Consider the following 17,641-nt stretch of genomic DNA (forward strand, 5'->3'; position numbering starts at 1 on the left):
GGCCATGATCCAGGCAATTCAGGCAAAAAGCATGCTTTTGTTAGACATATCCTGATAGGGCAGCAAATGTGGTGCTGGGGCAGGGGAGGTTGGGAGGAGAAGGACGATCAGCAAGATTCTTCAAGTTTTTTTTTTTTTAATTTTAATTTTAATTTTGATTTTATTATTTATTTATTTATTTATTTATTTATTTATTTATTTTATTATATTAAGTAAACTTTATGCCCAACATACGACCCTGAGATCAAGAGTCACATGCTCCACCAGCTGAGTCAGCCAGGCGCCCCAATTCTTCAGGTTCTTAAATGAGACGCTTGTGGGGGGCCGAGGGTTTCGGGTGGGGTTGGTCATTGGCTCGGAAACCCCCTCTGTCCTCGCTTGCCTGGCTCTGTCCTGCCCCCTCTGCCCCTCCGCAGTCTGAGCCCTCCCCCTCCTGGCCTCACTTTCCCTTTTGTTCCCTCCACCTACTTGTCCCTGCCCGGTTCTGTCCCCTTGTCTGTGTCCCCTTCTCTCGTGTCCAGTCTCTGCCTCCCCCCTGCCTCTCTGTGGCTCTGAGTCCCTGCCTTACTCCCTCCACCTGTCTGCTCTCCTTCCTTCTGCCCCCCTCTCGGACCTGGAAGTGGCTGCCCACTCTCCCCATCCCACAAGCCCCGCCTCCCTGTTCCTCAGTGACCGATTTTCTTTCCCGTGGTTGGAAAATAGCTCAGGCCCTAACCCATTTCCTGGGGCGCATCCAGATTAATTAGGTGAGACTGGGATGGCACGTTTCAGAATTAGAATAATATTTATCAAGCACCCTGGGGAGAAGGGGATGGAAGATGGAGAGGAGCAGAGGAACGGGAACAAGGAAGGGAGGTCACGAGCTGAGGGGCTGAGGGAACAGGGTGTGAGGGGGGCTGCCAGAGGGCACCGCTCCTAAGGACACCACCTGGAAATTAGGGCCACCTCTCCCCTTGCCAGAAGGTGGGGGGACCGGGAGCGTGTCCCTGGATACCATGCTCTTTATTAGGACCACACAGGGCAGGGACCTACCCTTAGAGAGCCTGCCTCTTCGGGAACAGCTTCACTAGTTGCATCCCTCCCCTTTGGCTGCGCTGCCCAGCTCAGCCCAGCCAAGCGGGCATCTGGAAAGGATACAGTGCAAGTCACTCTCTTCACGAGGAGACGGCCTAGCTGTACCCCAGGTAAAACTCCTTCTCCAGTCGCAAGCCAGACCCAAGCACACCGCTCTCCACCGAGCCTGATGGTCTTCAGAAAAGTATCTTTCCTCCACCCCTGAGTCCTCAGAGCCCGCGTCCTGCAGGGCTTCTCAGGGGCTGGGAGTCAAGAGCCCCCCCATCCTTCGAGAGGGGAGCTCCGTTCGAAAATCTCATCTCTGCTGCATCCTCCTTGGCTGATGAGCCCCGGGGCAAATCTCCTCGGAAATTGCCACGGACACTGTCAGTGTGGACCAAAGCGGGGGATAGGAGCTGAAAGCCCCACAAAGGTGGGGACATGGCTGACCTTCAGTCCTTCCTATGTTTATGTAACGTGGCCAGGCACAATACAACAAAGGCCCCGACAGACAGGCCCACTGCTTGGGGACCTACCTTTCGGCATCTCTGGCCCAGCCCCGTGTCTGATCCTAGTACGGGCTGCTCAGTAGATATCTGTGGAGCTGGATTGCATTGAGCCTTAATCAAAGACTGGCTTTCCCTCGTGCCACACAGAGGTAGCTCAGGATTTCTTAAGCTCGCCACTGTTGACATTTTGGGCCAGATCATTCTTTATTGTGGGGGCTGGCCTGTTTAGCAGCACCCTTGGCCTCTGCTCACCAGAAGCCAACAGCACTTCCCTCCCCAGGCGTGACTGCCAAAAATGTCTCTGGACGTTGCCAACTGCCGTCCCCCCTTGGGGGTGGGGCGCAGAATCACCATAGAGAAGCACCCATGGAGACTGTCTTGGCCTCCCCAAAGCAGTGGACTTAACCACAAGACCCCATCCCCCTTCACAGTCCTCAGAGGGGTAGGAGTCTCTATAAAAACTTGAGAGGCAAGAAACAGAAAGAAAATTAATATATACTTTTTTTTTTTTGTAGTAGCAGCTTTATTGAAATGTAATGCACCTGCCATAAAATTCATCCTTACATTTTCGAGTGTACAATTTGGTGCTTTCTCTACATTCCACGAGTTGTCTAGCTATCCTTTGAGAACATGTTCATCTCCCCCAGAAAAAACCCCATACCTATTAGCATTCACTCCCCACTTTCCCCTCCCACAGTCCCCAGTCAACGGAAATCTACTTTCCGTCTCTATGGATCTGCCTAATCTGGACATTTTCGGTAAATAGAATCCCATAACACGTGGTCTTTGGTGACTGGCTTCTTTCACTTAGCATGATGTTTTCAAGGCATTTATTAGTATATCAGTGCTTTTTCAGGCTGAATAAGGGGCGCCTGGATGGCTCAGTCTGTGAAGCATCTGCCTTTGGCTCAGGTCATGATCCCGGGGTCCTGGGATCGAGTCCTGCATTGGGTTCCCTGCTCAGTGGGGAGTCTGCTTCTCCCTCTCACCCCTATTCATGCTTGCGCTCTCTCTCTCTCAAATAAATAAATAAAATCTAAAAAAAAAAAGGGAGAGTAAATAACCCACTGTGTGAGTATTCCACATTTTGTTTATCCACTCATCAGTCGATGGACATCTGGGCTCTTCCCACCTTCTGGTGATTATTGGTGATGCTGCTAGGAACCTTCATAAACAGGTGTTGTGTAGACATGAGTTTTTATTTCTCTTGGGTCTCTACCTAGGAGTAGAATTGCTGGTCTGTAGGGTGACTGTATGTTTAACCTTTTGAGGGACTGCCCAACTCTTTACCAAAAGGCCTGCACCATTTTACCTTCCCAGCAGTAGTGAATGAAGACTCCCATTTCTCCACAGGCTTGCCACCACTTGGTATTATCCGACTTCTTGGTGATAGCTCTTTGAGTAGGTGTGAACGGATGTCTCATCGTGGTTTTGATTTCCATTTCCACGATGACTAATGATGCTGAGCTGCTTTTCATGTGCACCTTCTTTGGAGAAATGTCTTTTCTATCCTTCGTCCATTTTTAGATTGGGTTGTTTGTTGTCATTTATTGTTGAGTTGTGAGGGTTCTTTATGTATTCTGAATATAAGTCGCCTCTCAGACACACGATTTACAAATATTTTCTCCCATTCTTGATGGTTGTGTTGCATTTTCTGGATGATATCCTGGGATGCAGACAAGTTTTTAATTTTAGCAGAGTCCAGGATTTCTACTTTTTTCTTTGCTTGCTCGTGATTTCGGTGTCATATACATGAAACCCTGTGAAACCTGAGGTCACAAAGATGTACTTCTATACTTTCTTCGAAGAGTTTACAGTTTCAGCTCTAATAATTAGCTCCGTGATGCACTTTGAGTTAATTTTTGCATCTGGTGTGAATGAAGGGTCCAACTTCATTCTTTTGCATGTGGCTATCCACTTGTCCCAGCACCATTTGTAGTGGAAACTGCTCTTTCCCCGTTGAGTGATCTTGGAACCCTTGTTGAAAATCAATTGACCATAGACGTATGAGTTTATTTCTGGGCTCTCAGTTCTATTCCATTGGCCTACATTTCTGTTATAACTTTCAAGCTCCCTGTTTCCTTACCATGGGAACATGGTAGGAAAGTGTCTTTGATAACCAGAGGAATGAAGGAAATCAAGATAGCTTGCGTGGATTTGTGGTGACAAATAAAGAAAATATTTATAACATTTTGGAATTAGAAGGGATCTAATTGGAAGGGTCATGTTTGTTTAAACCCTTTGTCTTGCTGATGGGGGAGAAAAGATCAGATTTCCATTTTAGAGGTTAGCAGAGCTGCCCAAAGTCGAACAGCTCATTTGGGATTAGGACCCAAATCTCTCAACCTTTCAGGGCAGTGCGTGCTTCTCATTCCCACACCCTGAATCTCAGGTCCCTGACCCGGACCCCGGCTCTGCCTGAACCTCCTTCGCCAACCTCAGGAGCTCCTGTGTTCTCCCTCACTGCTTGGTCCACCCCAGTGTCTGTTCCTCCCTTTTCAGCCGGAGAGACGAGAATGCCAGCCAGGGTAAAGCGTTTGGAACATCTGAAATTGCTATATAAATGCCAGTAAATGATAAGATTGCCAGGTTGATGCTCTTCTCCTCGGAAGGTTCAGCATGTCAGAGTCAGCGTAATGGAAGGCAACAATTCACTCTCAGACACGCTTTTAGACTGCGAGGAGGCAGGGTGCCGGGCGCTGGAGTCCCGGTGTGAATGAAGCGGGGGGGGGGGGGGGGGGGCGGGGGGGGGGGCAGGGGGGGGCCTGGGGGCGTGGCACCTTGCCCACATCTTAGGGACGCCCTGAGTAGACGGAAGAGTCCCTGCCTAGCTTGTACAAAACAGGGGTGCACTCAGAACTGGGGACCTGGCCCTAAGGTGGCCTTCCTTCTCTGGGTGGCGGGGTCTCTTGTAGCTTGTCCACACTCGCCTTCGCCACTTCCGACTATCCCTGCCTGTCTCTGTCCTTTCCACGAACAGTGGTCACACACCCACAGGTCACACAGCATCCCCCACCGAGTGAGTCCTGTTTGAAACCCTTGCTTCAATTTATTAACTCAGAAACCACATACTGATTTCGCCCAAATTGTGAGCCCTTAGGTGGTGGGAACTGTGTCCTGTTTACCTTTGGCTCTGCGGTGACGCATGCACGCTGGGTCCTCGGTAAATGCACGTTTGGTGGTTGAAGGGACGTGTTGAGTGAATACAAGTAGCTCAGAGTTGGGGTAGCTGGGTCTCTTGCAGGGGGGCGTGGCGCTCCAGCCATGGCAGCATCTCCGTGCACCCCTGTTTCTTCCTGTCCATGTTTGTGTATTTTGTCGCCTCCTCTAAGCTCCAGCTGCAGTCACGGTCCACACCGTCCATGTGGTCAGGTGTTTACTTTGTTATCTGTATGTCCTGTCTTTGCAGTTACATCACACCTTTCATTCATTCTTTGTTTTTTTTTTTTTTTTGGTTTATTTATTTATTTATTTGAGAGAGAGAGAGAGAGAGAGAGAGAGAGTGAGCACAAGGTGGGGGGAGGGACAGAAGCAGACTCCCCGCTGAGCAGGGAGCCCCATGCGGGGCTCGATCCCGGGACCCTGGGATCATGACCTGAGCCAAAGGCAGACGCTTCACCAACTGAGCTGCCCAGGCAGAGAGCTGGGTCCCCAGTATACAGTACGTGCCACCCGGTGGGTGTTTCTCAAAGGGGCAATTGTGCCCGTGTTATGAGTAACCTGCTGCTGGAATCGAGGCTACAGATGTCCTGCGGGGGTGTCCTGCTGGCTGGCTCTGCACGCATCTGCCAAGCATAGGGGGGTGTTTGGGTAGCCAGTATTTTGAAAGGGCTCAGGTGACATACATTGAAGGCAGAAACCATAATCACTGCCCTTTAATGCCTGTACCCCCAGGCATGGCATCCTCTACCCTGCATCCTCCCCCACCCCCCACCCCGGGACCAGTACTCAATGTAGCTGTGGCGCCTGAGAACAAAATACCGTGCGTGTGTCTCCTCCGTAGCTCTGTCCATCAAAGGGCCCACGGAAGTAAGCCAGCTCCCTCTGTGGTTGTGTCCACCTGCTCAGTGAATCTCACTGTGTGATCTCCTCCTTGTTTAGGGCTCTGGCCGACATCTTAAGACAACAGGGACCAATCCCCATAGCACACTGTGAAAGAGAAACTATCTCGGCTATCAATACCTCTCCCAAAGAGAACACACCGGTCAGATCGTCCTCCAAGAACCACTACACCCCCGTGCGCACGGCCAAGCCGACTCCAGGTAAGTGAGCGCTGATCGCCTTGCCTTGCGTCTTTGCTGGGGTGGGGGTGGGGGCGCTGATGTGAGGTGTTGGTGATGCTTCACTCCAGTGGGGCAGGTGGTGCTCCACGGTGCTGGGGGAAGACTCTACTGGGCAGGCCGGGGCGTGTGGACGAGCCTGGGGACCATCTCCTGGGGAGGGCCATTGGCTGTCCTGGCTGGAGGATAGCGGACGATTCAGGGCACGCGTGATTGAGTCAGTGGTTGGTGTACTCTCTTACCTGATAGGAGGCTTGTGGTGGGCGTGGTGGAGTGTGGTCCCCCACTTGCCCACTGGATGGGATGGTTTAGGTTGCCCAGGACGCCAGATACGTAATGAGAAATTGCCATAGTCAGTCCCAACTATTGGAATGTACTTCCTGAGAGTAGGGGTTATGTCTGTATTATAGGGTGACCTTGTCCTGTGCTCTGTAGATTCCCCCAAATATATAATGAGTTGCCATGTTCTAGCAGTCATCACGATAACCCCACAAAGGAAACGAAGCAGGGTGTATTTTTCTTGCCGTATGGATCAATAAATGAAGCTCAGTGAAATTTAGCGACTTGGGCAAGATCACTGAGATGTTAATGGTCATAAAAACATCAGCAATATGGTAATATAACTCCCATTTATTTGGGTCTTGCTCTGCGCCAAGCGATATGCTGAGCATTTTACATGTATTTCCTTACTTATCTTTCACAGCAATCTTAAAAGGACTTATATTGTCCTCATTTCATAAGAGGAACAGGAAAGTTCAGCAATTTTTCCCAAGGACACATGGGGAGGAAGAAAGCCAGGCTCCAGACCCAGACATAGAGGTTGCAACAGTCAGGACTCAAAAATCCTAACATCCTAAACCAGTTGGGGACATGAACCTCAAGGGTCTGAGTGGATAGTCTCCTTCCAAGTGCAACTTGGATCTGAAAGCTTGACATCCGTCACCCTAACGCCTTTTGGAGGATGGGGCTATAGGGGTCTGAACTTTACCTGCTGGAAGGACGCGCAGTCAGTCGCTTGGTGCCAGGAGGTATGGCCCAAATTCAAAAGTGTAGTGAACACGCTGCCGAGATCAAATTTCTTTTCCATTCATTCTTGAACTTGCTTCAATTTATTAAATCAGAAACCACGTACTTGCCTTTCAGGTAATCTACTAAAACCTTTTGAGGATCTGATAGAAGGGAAGGACATTCATCTTCAAAAACATGCACCTGTACATAAACACGTGTATTCATCCAACATTTTTAATATGATATAAGGGGATTTGCGAACGCTTCCAGAGTTAGAAATCCCTGATTTAAAAGTAAAGACGAGAGATCTAAGATGCACTTTTAGCCTTACTATTATAGATGCTTAAGATGTAAGCAATGGAAGGAATCTTGGCAAAAACATCCAGACCGTGAGTCATCTATCTAGCTGCACATCAGGATCACCTAGGAGCTCTTGAAAATGCTGATGCCTAGGCCCTACACATTAACCCGAATTTCCAGGGATGCTACTGGCATCATTGCTTGTGAAAACCTTCCCAAGGTGATTCTAACCCTCAGACAAGGTGAAGAACCATTGGTCCAGATGGATTCCTCATTTTATGAGTAAAGACCCTACAAGGCTATGCCGGTGGTTCTCAAACTTGGCTGCACGTTGGAATCACCCCGGGGAGCTTTCAGAACGAGGGATACCTGAGTCCCGCACCCAGAGGGTGTGATTTAATGGATGCGGGAGTGTGGCACGAGCATGAGGCGGGGAGGTGGGTGCTGAAATCTTCCCAGCTGATTCCATTGTGGAGCAAAGTTTGAGGATCGCCGGGTGGTGGAAAATGGCCTAAAGGTACCATTCTAACCAATCCTTATTTTCGTCGATGGCTGTTTAATCCAACCTTGGTGTTACCATTAAGGTTGAGGAGGGTATTTTTGTTTTCCTGAAGACTCACGGTTTGAAGTCAGGCTTCCCTGGAACCTCATCTGCGATCTTGGAACTTCAGGTCACCCTGGTGTCCAGTGCGCTTCTGGGAGTTTACCCCGACCCCACTCTGCTCTGATTTCCTGTGTCTCATTCACCAGGCTGCTTGCTCCCAGCTGCTGAATCTAGGCTGATTAAGTGGACAGTCCCAATTGGCTCTTAAACACATTTCTGGGCAGGAAGCTTTATCATTTATTCTGGTCTTGGTGTATATCCTCTCTCGGTAATCCGAGAAGGAAAACTTACAGTTCCGTGATTCACTTCCATGCTTGTTTGGAGAAATCCCACCTTGTATTTCTCCACCGGGGACTCTTCACTTTGTCTTTTGAGAGGGGCCTGGTTTCCCTGGTCCAGAGAGTGCTCTCAGTAGCGGTGACACTTAAATTTAAAAGCAATTTCATAACCCTCAGACTCCTACAGCCTCTCCTGGGCTCAACGGCTTTTCCATACAGCTGCTGATATCCTTTGCCACAAAATGTTGCAATTGGAGCAGAAGTTTCAACAGAACTTTCCTTAAGTGTCCAAAGGGGAGATTCATTGTGATTTTTGTCACCCCTCGAACCAACGAACCACTGGTCGGAAGGGTACGGTGGCAGAAATACCGGGAGGCGTCATAGAATGAGTCGTTCTGCTACTCAAAGTGAGGTCCGTGGACCACCCACATCAGCATTCCCAGGGGGTTCGTGAGAGATGCGGTGTCTCAGGCTCCAGCTCACCCTGCTGAAGGAGAACCTGCATTTTTTAAAAAAGATTTTATTTATTTATTTGAGAGAGAGAAAGAGCACAGAGGGAGAGTGAGAGGGAGAAGCAGGCTCCCCGCGGAGCAGGGAGCCCGATATGGGGCTCGATCCCAGGACCCTGGGACCATGACCTGAGCCCAAGGCAGACGCTTCACCGACTGAACCACACAGGTGCCCGAGAACCTGCATTTTAGTGAAATCACTTAGCAAGGGAAGTTAGAGAGGCGTTGGAAAAGCCTGGGCTTTGAAGTACAATCCCCTGTCTGTTTTCTGGCCCTGTGACTTAATTCCGTATATGACCTTGGCAGGCCGCTTGGTCTGAGTGTCCTTGTCTGCCCTTGAGGCTAATAGTATCTGCTTCCCTGAGTTGTTTTACGGATATATAATGAGTTAAACCGACTAGAAGACTTAAAACTGGTCCTGACGCATAGCACACGCTCCCTGTGAGCTGTGACCGGACTATAGAAGTATATCCACGGCTCACGGCAAGTTAGTTAAAAAAAAAAAAAAAAAAAAGAGGGAAAACCAAAGGCACTGGTATTCTTAGACAAGGCAGGGTCGGTGGGGTTGTGTCCGAGATGAAAGCCCCTGGACCCAGGCATTCCTGTGCTTGGCCCCCACCCACAGGGCATCTTCTGAGGGCGAAAGTGGTTTGTCGGGTTTTGTAGGGCTCCATCCAGTTTTTGGATGCCCAAAGCACATGCCTGGTTAGATTAGGAAATGGGGTAAGTGCTGCCTTAATAATAATAATACAGAGAGAACATGAGTAGCAAAAGTACCATTTGTTGAGCACCTACTATGCGCTGGGTCCTCTGTTAAACACTTTATTTAAATTTTTATTTTATTTTATTTTATTTTAAATATTTCATTTTTAAGTAATCTCTACACCCAGTGTGGGGCTCGAACTTAAAACTCAGAGATCAAGACTCGCGTGCTCTACCGACCGAGCCAACCGGGCGCCCCTAGGGTTTGATTTTAATTCCGGGAGACACTTTATTGTACAGGTGGACCCTGTAAGTTTTCTTAGGTATAGGAGCTCCTATCCCCATGTTAGAAAATTCCTCTTTCCTTCTGGAAGAGCCCTTTAGCTAACGCTTCCAGAAGTCCCTTCTCGACTTTAAAGGGAGATGCGTGATGGACAGTGTGGTCCATGCACCGGCTGTCACTGCATCCCCATGGGAATTGGTTAGCAATGCAGAACCTTGGGCCCTTTCCCAGAAGTACTGAGTCAGAATCTGCTCTTTAACATGATCTTCAGATGATGCATAAGCGCATTCAGGTGGAAGAAGCTCCCTTTAGCGTAGGGAGCCTCAGCCCTGGCTGCACAATGGACTCGTGTACACAGTTCTGAAACTACTCATGCTTGGCCCTCACCCCCAAAGATTCTGCATTAATTGGTCAGGAGTGGTACCTGGACATTGCTATTTTTCAAGAGCTTCCCATGTGGTCGGTTCTCATGTTCAGTAAACTTTGAGAACCGGAGCTGAGAGGGAGACTGGCAAGTGAGGGAAACATCTTGAGGGCTGTGGAGCGTGGGTGCACCTCAAGACCAGCAGCTCGAGCCCGGCTGGCCCAGGTTAGCGGGCTGCAGAGACACGTCCTCCCCATGGCAGGCGGGGCAGAAGGAGTGGAGGACGCAGGTGCGCCGAGGGGGAGGGACCAGTCTGCAGCTCTGATGGGGTCACTGTGCAGCAGTGGGGTTAAGCAGAAATACCAGAATGGATCGGAGAGTCGGGTAGAGCCAGGCATCGGGAAATGCACCAGGATCTGGAGCCGCAAGTCCCCAGAGGCTTGTAGGGGGCGGAGGGGGGGGGGGGCGGGCTTGCTTGGTCTTCAAGGGTGGGTAAGAATGGAGACTTAGCATCTGCCTGGCCTGACTCAGCCCTAAAGAGCCTGGCTGGGGGCCACTGGGGGACAGCGGGGTACCTGTCCCTCCCAGTAGCAGGTGACATCACGTGTTGGGGGTCCAAACTTTTGATACCCAACTCCCCCCGTTATCAAGAGTGGCCTCAGCTGGAGGAAATAAATATTTATGTCCCGGCCACACACTACTGTGAGTTGTATAAATGAGCAATCAGTCATCCTGCCTCTTGTCAAAGCTGTGTGTTATAATGGCAGACGAAGGGAGCCAAGGGACGTGACTGTTTAAGCTTTGTGGAGACTGGGAATGAAGCATGGGCAGCTGACAGAGGGGCGCTTTGTCACAGCTCCGCGTGGCCGGACCCCTCGCTGCTCCTGCCACCTTCCGTGTCTCTTGCTGGAATCCAGACCCTGTCCCTCCTCATGTCCAGTCCATGCCTGCCTTGGGGTCTTTCCCTCTTTTGATTTTTGGCCGGAAACTTTCCGTCACCAGATCTCGGTGCTGCGAAATCCGATGCTCTGACGGCACCACCTTGCCTAACTCCTCGTCCGCACCGGTCCCCTGCCTTACTTTCTTCCGAGCACGTATGCCGTCTAACTCACATCGTGCACTTGTTGGCCCTTTGGTTCACTGTCTTTGCCGCTATCAGAATGTAAGCTCCACAAAGCAGGGGTTTTGTCTTTGTCTTCACTGTAGTGTCTCTGGACCAGGGGCGTTGCCTGGAAGATCACGGGTTCTCAGTGACTGTGCAGGGAGTGAATGAATGAATGATGACACGGCTCCTTCCTAGGATGGACGTAGGGGCCAGCACGCAGGTACTGGTTACGCAGCTGCGTGCTACAGAGCTCCCGTAAAGGCTGCGTGTCCCTTCTGTGGCCCTCAGTGTAACGTCAGTGGGGAGTCGGTCACTTGGACAGCCTGGCAGTCTGGTCATCCGGCGTTAGGCTGAGCTGGAGGCCCTGGTTCCCAGTGCCCAGGCTTTTCATCAGCTCCCCCACCCCCCACCCCTGGCTCTCTCCTCCTGTCTGGGACTGACCCAGCTCTCCACGGCACAGTGTGGCCAGAGGCTGGAAGCTTCCCCTCCCTGCCTCCCTGCCTCCCTGGCTGGGCACAGAGAGGCCCTGACCCAGGGGGCCCCCACCCTTCTGCCCACTGACCCAAGAAAGACTCCTATGCAGAGGTCTTGGAAGCTCAGGCAGATCAGAGTCCCCGTTTGCAAGGATCGGTTTGGGGCTGTGGGCCATACACCTGAACTCTGAGAAACTTCTGGTCAACCTCAGCCCCTCGAGGGAAGTGGGATTCTTCTTTGTCTCATCCCCAGGGAGCCAGGAATGTCTTGTTCTAGAAGGGGTTGACATGATGGCCACAGATGACGTTGGAGCTCTCGGGACGGTGAGATCAGCTGACCCAGGGTGTTGGAGTTGGAGCTGGGCAGACCTGGGTGTGACTCCTCCCTACCCACTCACAGGCTCTAGGACCCCGGCTTGCGTCCTGCGTCTGTGAAGTGGGGTAACGGGCACCCTCCTTAGAGCAGAGGGCCGTTGATGTGTTGAATGGAATAGTCTGTGTATTTCAAGGGCACTGGCGTGGCTCTGACCTTATGCTCAGGGGCCACCTTCATTTCAATCATCATTGTGACTCTCCTCGCTGTCACCAGCCATACCTTCTCCGTGTTCCTCTGCCTCTTCTTTTCTCCTTCTCCCTGGTAACTGCTAGGCTTTCCTCTGTCCCCGCTCCTTTTCATGGTTCCCCTGATTGCATTGATCCATCTCTCACCTCGTGGGTCTTCAGCAGTGACCGCGTCTCAGCAGTTCCATTAAAACAGGCACTAACTCAGCCCACCATGGGCCTGCCGTTTCCTTCCGAGGATCTCCCTGTCCATTCCCTGCCACTGGTCTCTGTACTGTGGTCTTCCCAAATAGTTTACACGGAGCTTATCACGTCCCCGATGTTGTCCTGGGTCCTGGGGGTCCACGAATGGAGCCCTGTCGGTTCCCCACAGTTGACAAGCATGGAGACGAGCATGGCGCCATCCTTACAAGGACAACAGGGTGTGGGTGTAGAGAGGGGAGCGGGAAACCCAGGATCCCACAGAGGCTGGCATGCTTGAATGGGTCTTGCAGGATGCCTAGGAGTTCCACAGGCCAGAAAGGGTGGGCAGTGTGCTGTGCAAACTAGTGCAGCCCGTCTTCCAGAATCATCAAGGGTGGGAAATAAAATCTGCAAGGAACATTCTGTGAGAAGGATGCTCTCAGGGGCTTGGCCCCGTGTGGGTGTGAGGCCCCTCCACGTTGGCAAAGCTCCGTGGGTTCTTAGGGTCAGCTTTTCATGCTTTGCTGTTTGTTGCTTCCCTTGGGTTCAGGCAGGCAGCGACTCCCTATGTTGACTTCGGCATATCCACCCCCCTTTCTTAGCCAAAGGCTTTCATCTGGACTGAGCACACAGACGGCCGAGCCCAGTAAGCTCGTGTGGCAAGGAAGAGTCACCTTTCTCTTTGGGGGGATCTGTGTCTTACTCAGTCTTTTACATCGGTTTTGGGGGTTCCGATATTTTCCTTTCTTGCTTTCCTCCGGTGTGTGGGCGACATTGCAGCTGAGTGATTTCTGGGCAACGAGACCTCTGCATAGTCTATCTCAGAGCCATTCCCCATTCGCATTCTTGTTTTCATTCCATTTCCCAGGACACTGGATCCTTTCTGCGAAATTCCACCACTTAAGTCATCCGTGACTTCAGACAAGGATTAAAGGCAATCGGGGTGGTGGTTAAAGGCACAGACTATGGAGCCAGACTGGGTGAATCTAGACTGCCTCAGTTTCCCCGTCTGTGAAACGGGGCTGGTGATAGCATCTCCTTCCTAGGACGGTTGTGGGATTAAAGCAGTTTGAATGGATAGCATTTGGAGCAGCATCAGATAGAGGGAAACACTGTTTTCAGTCCGCAGGGGCTCCTATGTTGGTCACTTGGCCACCCGTGACTGTTGAGTGCTCAGAATTGAAATTGAAATAGAAAAATGTTTCAGAGCCTCCCAAATTTCAAATGGTTTTTTTTCTGGCAAAGAGCCTAAAATATCTCTGTAATTTTTGATGTTGAGTGCATGTTGAAATGGTAGTATTTTGCATATATTGGATTAAGTAGAATCTATTATACAATTAATTTCACTTGTTTCTTTTAATTTATTTTTTTAACGTGGCTACCAGAAAATGGAAAAATCACACTGATCCAAATGTTAGTGGCATCGAGAGTCTACTTGAGTTCAAGTTTCATTCACGAACAAAACAAACTCTTTGTACAGCTTACACTGTATTGGCGGAGACAGGAAGTATACCATAAATAACTTCAGGGCATGATGCTCAGACAGGATCAGACAGGTGATGTGTTCAAGGAACACTGGGGAGAGGGAGTCACTTTTTAGAAAGACTTTATTTATTTATTTGTTTATTTAGAGCACACACGAGCCAGGGCGAAGGGCAGAGGGAGAGAAAGAATCCCAAGCAGAATCCCCGCTGAGCAGAGAGCCCGACACGGGGCTTGAACTCGTGGCCCTGAGATCATGACCTGAGTGGAAACCAAGAGTCAGGAGCTCAGCCAACTGAGCCACCAGGCGTCCCGGAGGGAATTACTTTTGATAGTGTGGTCCTAAGCTGGTGGCATTTGATCTGGTAGCTGACTGACGAGCAGGAGCCGGCCACGGAGAGATCTGGAGGAAGAACATTCCAGGTAGAGGGCATAGCAAGTGCAAAGGCCCTGAGGCAGGTGCAGACCTGGCGTGTTTAAGGCACAGAAATCAGACACGGGTTTCGAGTGTGGCAGGGGTAGACGTGGGCCGGCCATGCAGGGTGTTAGAGGCCGTGGTAAGGAGTGTGGATTTTTTTCAAGCGTGATCTGATTTCTGTTTTAATACGATGATTCTGGTTGCCGCATCGTGGGAATGGGCTCTGTTGAGAAGCAGGAAAACAATGAGCATTTTTAATAGTGAGATGAGTTGATGAGAGAACTTTCTCAGACTTTCTTCTCCACGGGAAGAGGTATAAGGGAGCAGGGTGATGCAGGATGATGGCCCGTGGGTTTCCGAATCAGACAACTGAAGCTCCAGATCCCACCCAAGCTTGGACGAGCCCATAGACCTTTGTCCAGGGTTCTCCAAGAGGGGTTGGCCAACTTTTTCTGCAAAGGGCCAGATTGTAAGCGCTTTAGGCTCTGCAGCCGGAAAGCCTCTGTGGCATCTGTTCAGGTCCACCAGTGTGGCGTGGAAGTAGCCATAGTAATATGTCAATGATGGGCTCGGCCGTGTGCCCATAAACCATTATTTACAATAACAGGCGGTGGGCAGGATTTGGCCTGGGGGCTGTCGTTTGTCAACACTCGCTCTCCACCTTGCTCTGAAAGCCACGTCCACCTTCCATGTGGCACGTGAACAGGGACGTGTCCGGCACCAGGAGCCTGTGGCCAGCCAGAGCCCTGAGCCCATTCAGGCTTCCCGTGCATGCTCCACTCTGTGCTCTGTCTGGAATATTCTCTCTTTGTCTGCTCTCCCCCAGCCTTGCCTCCCCCCCCTTACCTCCCAGGTGTCAGCTGAGCTCCCACCAACACAGGGATGCGCTGTGTGCCTGATGCCCCCGCATCCCGGGCTCCCTGTCATTGCAGAGCGTTGGGACTGGGCGGAGTGTTGACTCCAGTTCAGAGCGGAGCTCTGCCTCCTCCCTGGCTATAGGGCCTTGACCGATTTACTGTTGACACTGTTCGGGGGTCAACAACCAGAGCAAATTGCTGGTCACTCTGGAAACAGCTGTTTTTAGGCTGCATTGAAAGAACCTCGAATCTGGATCCAGGGTGGATCCAGAGACAGGCCTGTTCTTCCCGTGGCTCGTGTGGGGACACCTGCTGTCCCGTGTCCTGTTGGAGACACCCGTGCCCAGCCTGTGCCCGGAGAGTGACGCGGAGCTTTGTAAAATGCTTTCTGGGCACTGACTTATGTAAATCCTGCAGCAGCCTGACAAAGCAGTCACGATGATCATGCCCACCTTGTCGAGAAGGCTCAGGGGCTCCAGAATCCTGTTCAAGGTCACACGGCCTGGAGGGGGCTGGTCTGGGCTCTGAGTGCAGGCGGTCTGACCCCGGAGCCCAGGCCCTAATGTCAGACTGGCCATAGGTACAGACCAGAGGTACAGACGGACAAGGGGACACGGGGGGCCCCTTGCAGCTGCTTGAAACCTGTCCTGTGACCAGGGAGGTCGATGTCGGCTCCTGCTTTTCACTGTGCCCAGACTTGGGGTTTGTGGAAGATGCTAGAAGAGGCCGCTGGTTGCTCAGCCTAAGGGCGCCTGTTTTCATGATGTGAGCCCCTCAGCTTCAAGACAGAGGCCACTTGGCCAGTGCTGAGCCACTCAACCCAGGATGCACTTAAGTAGGGCTGGGGGAGCCTCTGGGCGTTTTTAGCTTCAGGAGAGGCTCGCCCAGCAACTTGTAAGGTTCTTCCTTTCTGAGAATATACTAGGAGCGGTCGCCAGCGTCTATGGAGGGCTGACTGGGCTCACAGCCTCCTCCCGTGGGTCCTGTCCCTTCACCCCTGCTGGGGGCTGCAGGGGCAGGGTGTGGCCCTGGCTCACTCTGTCCTACCCGGAGCTCACTTAGCGGCTACAATGCTTTGTCTTTTTCTTGGGATTCTGTGACCCCTGGGGTCAGAGCTCAGGCGAGCTCAGCGACTGAATCACTGTCCCATTCATTCTCTGTGCAAGCCTTGTCACAGAGGGGAAGTTCATTCCCACTGCAGGATTTAATGCCATTCAGAAAGTGAGTCCCAAGCCCCTGAGGGTGTATTCTGATCCTGAGAGTGGTGGGGAATGGCTCTTCCCGGCCCAGGATTGCCTTAAGAAGGGGTGTGCCCGGGAGCAGAGCCTTCCAGAAGCCAGAGGAGCTGCCCTCGTCTGGGCTAGGCGGGCTGTGCCCGAGGTGCCCTGCCCATTCCGAGGGCCCCATCTTGCGTGGGAACCGCAGGGGCTTGGCCACCTTGGCCAGAATGGACCCCCCACCCGCACCCTTGCTGCCAGGGAAGCAGCCAGAGTGGAGGGCGGACAGAGACTGCTCTCACCATATGGCTGGGGGAGAAGGGAGAGTCACTGAGCTGGCCCACTAATTACCTACCGCGCCCAGGAAGCAGAAGGATTTAGAATGTGTGCTGGCTGTTACCAAAATGAGGTGCAGGGGAGAGGGAGAGCCAAGGCGCTGTGGACAGGGTTAGAATTCACAATTACCTTGGTGAGTTGGCAAAACGGAGGGACTAGCCCAGCACGCACGGTTCAGCGAGGACAAGAGCAAGAGGGCGCCGGACAGGGAAGGCAAATTGCCGCAGGCCTCGGGAGGGTGGCCACAGGTCCTCGGCCCTCAAGTTGGGAAAGATGAGGGCTCCCAGGGTGAGGGGAGCCCAGCCTCCACCTGAGTGGGTGGTAGGGGTATTTTTCTGTAGGGGGCTCCACGCCCATCGCCTACTGAGTACAGGATAGTGGGGGGACCAGAGATGGAGGAGGGGACGTTGAGCCGTCTGCATCTAGATGTTAGGCACCCGTTATGCACTGAGCGCTCCGTTAGGTCCTATGGAGGCGAGATGAGGAGTAAGACACAGTCCTGGCCTCAGGGACTTAAATCCAGGAGCAGAAAGACAAGACTGTACAGTAAAAAGATAATTCCGGTGCACCACCAGAATTACAAGCCACATGCTCAGGAGGTTCAGACGGAGGCTGCTCTGGTCAGGGAGAGCGTCACCTAGGGCCTTGAAGGGTGGGTAGATTAATGGGCGAGGAGGGTAGAGGGGTAGCTTTTGGCTGGTCAACTGGGGCCAGAGCCTACAGGGCAGGAATGCTTAAGGAACCAGTGGTCTGCAAAGGCGAGTGATGACCCGTTCCTTTGGAAAGGTTGGTCGTGGCTTTTCTGTAAACAGAGTCATGATGAAAGAACCAGGGAAAAGGCCAGAAGGAACTAAAACTCTGTGTCCTATTGGAGAAGGCTGCTCTGAGCCGGGGACTTTTTTTTTTCCTTCTTTAAACATAAGGGCTGTGTCCCTGAGGGGCAGGAGCTGTGTGGGTAGGAGTGGGGTGCCTGGAGTGGAGCTACCATATGGCTCCCCCATTAGTTGGGCTAATGATGGGGGATAGGGTTGGGGCAAAGCTGGACCCTGCAAGGGGGCTTGGAGAGGAGGCTTTGAGGGTCTGTAAGGTGAGAAGTGCACAGAGGAGGAGGCGCGAGGA

At 51.8% G+C, this 17,641-nt stretch overlaps 1 protein-coding gene across 1 annotated transcript in view; it reads left to right on the forward strand.

The window, feature by feature from the left end:
* Positions 1-17,641, forward strand: part of SHISA6 (shisa family member 6) — a gene marked incomplete at its 5' end in the record, with an annotated part of 270,201 nt that overhangs the window by 16,815 nt on the left and 235,745 nt on the right. Inside the window, one exon of the mRNA XM_032431681.1 lies at positions 5,664-5,824. Within this exon, the coding sequence (XP_032287572.1) occupies positions 5,664-5,824 (161 nt within the window). The remainder of the gene's footprint in view (positions 1-5,663; positions 5,825-17,641) is intronic.

The sequence above is a fragment of the Phoca vitulina genome, unplaced genomic scaffold (assembly GCF_004348235.1).
Source record: "Phoca vitulina isolate PV1807 unplaced genomic scaffold, GSC_HSeal_1.0 scaffold47, whole genome shotgun sequence".
Classification (NCBI taxonomy): domain Eukaryota; kingdom Metazoa; phylum Chordata; class Mammalia; order Carnivora; family Phocidae; genus Phoca; species Phoca vitulina.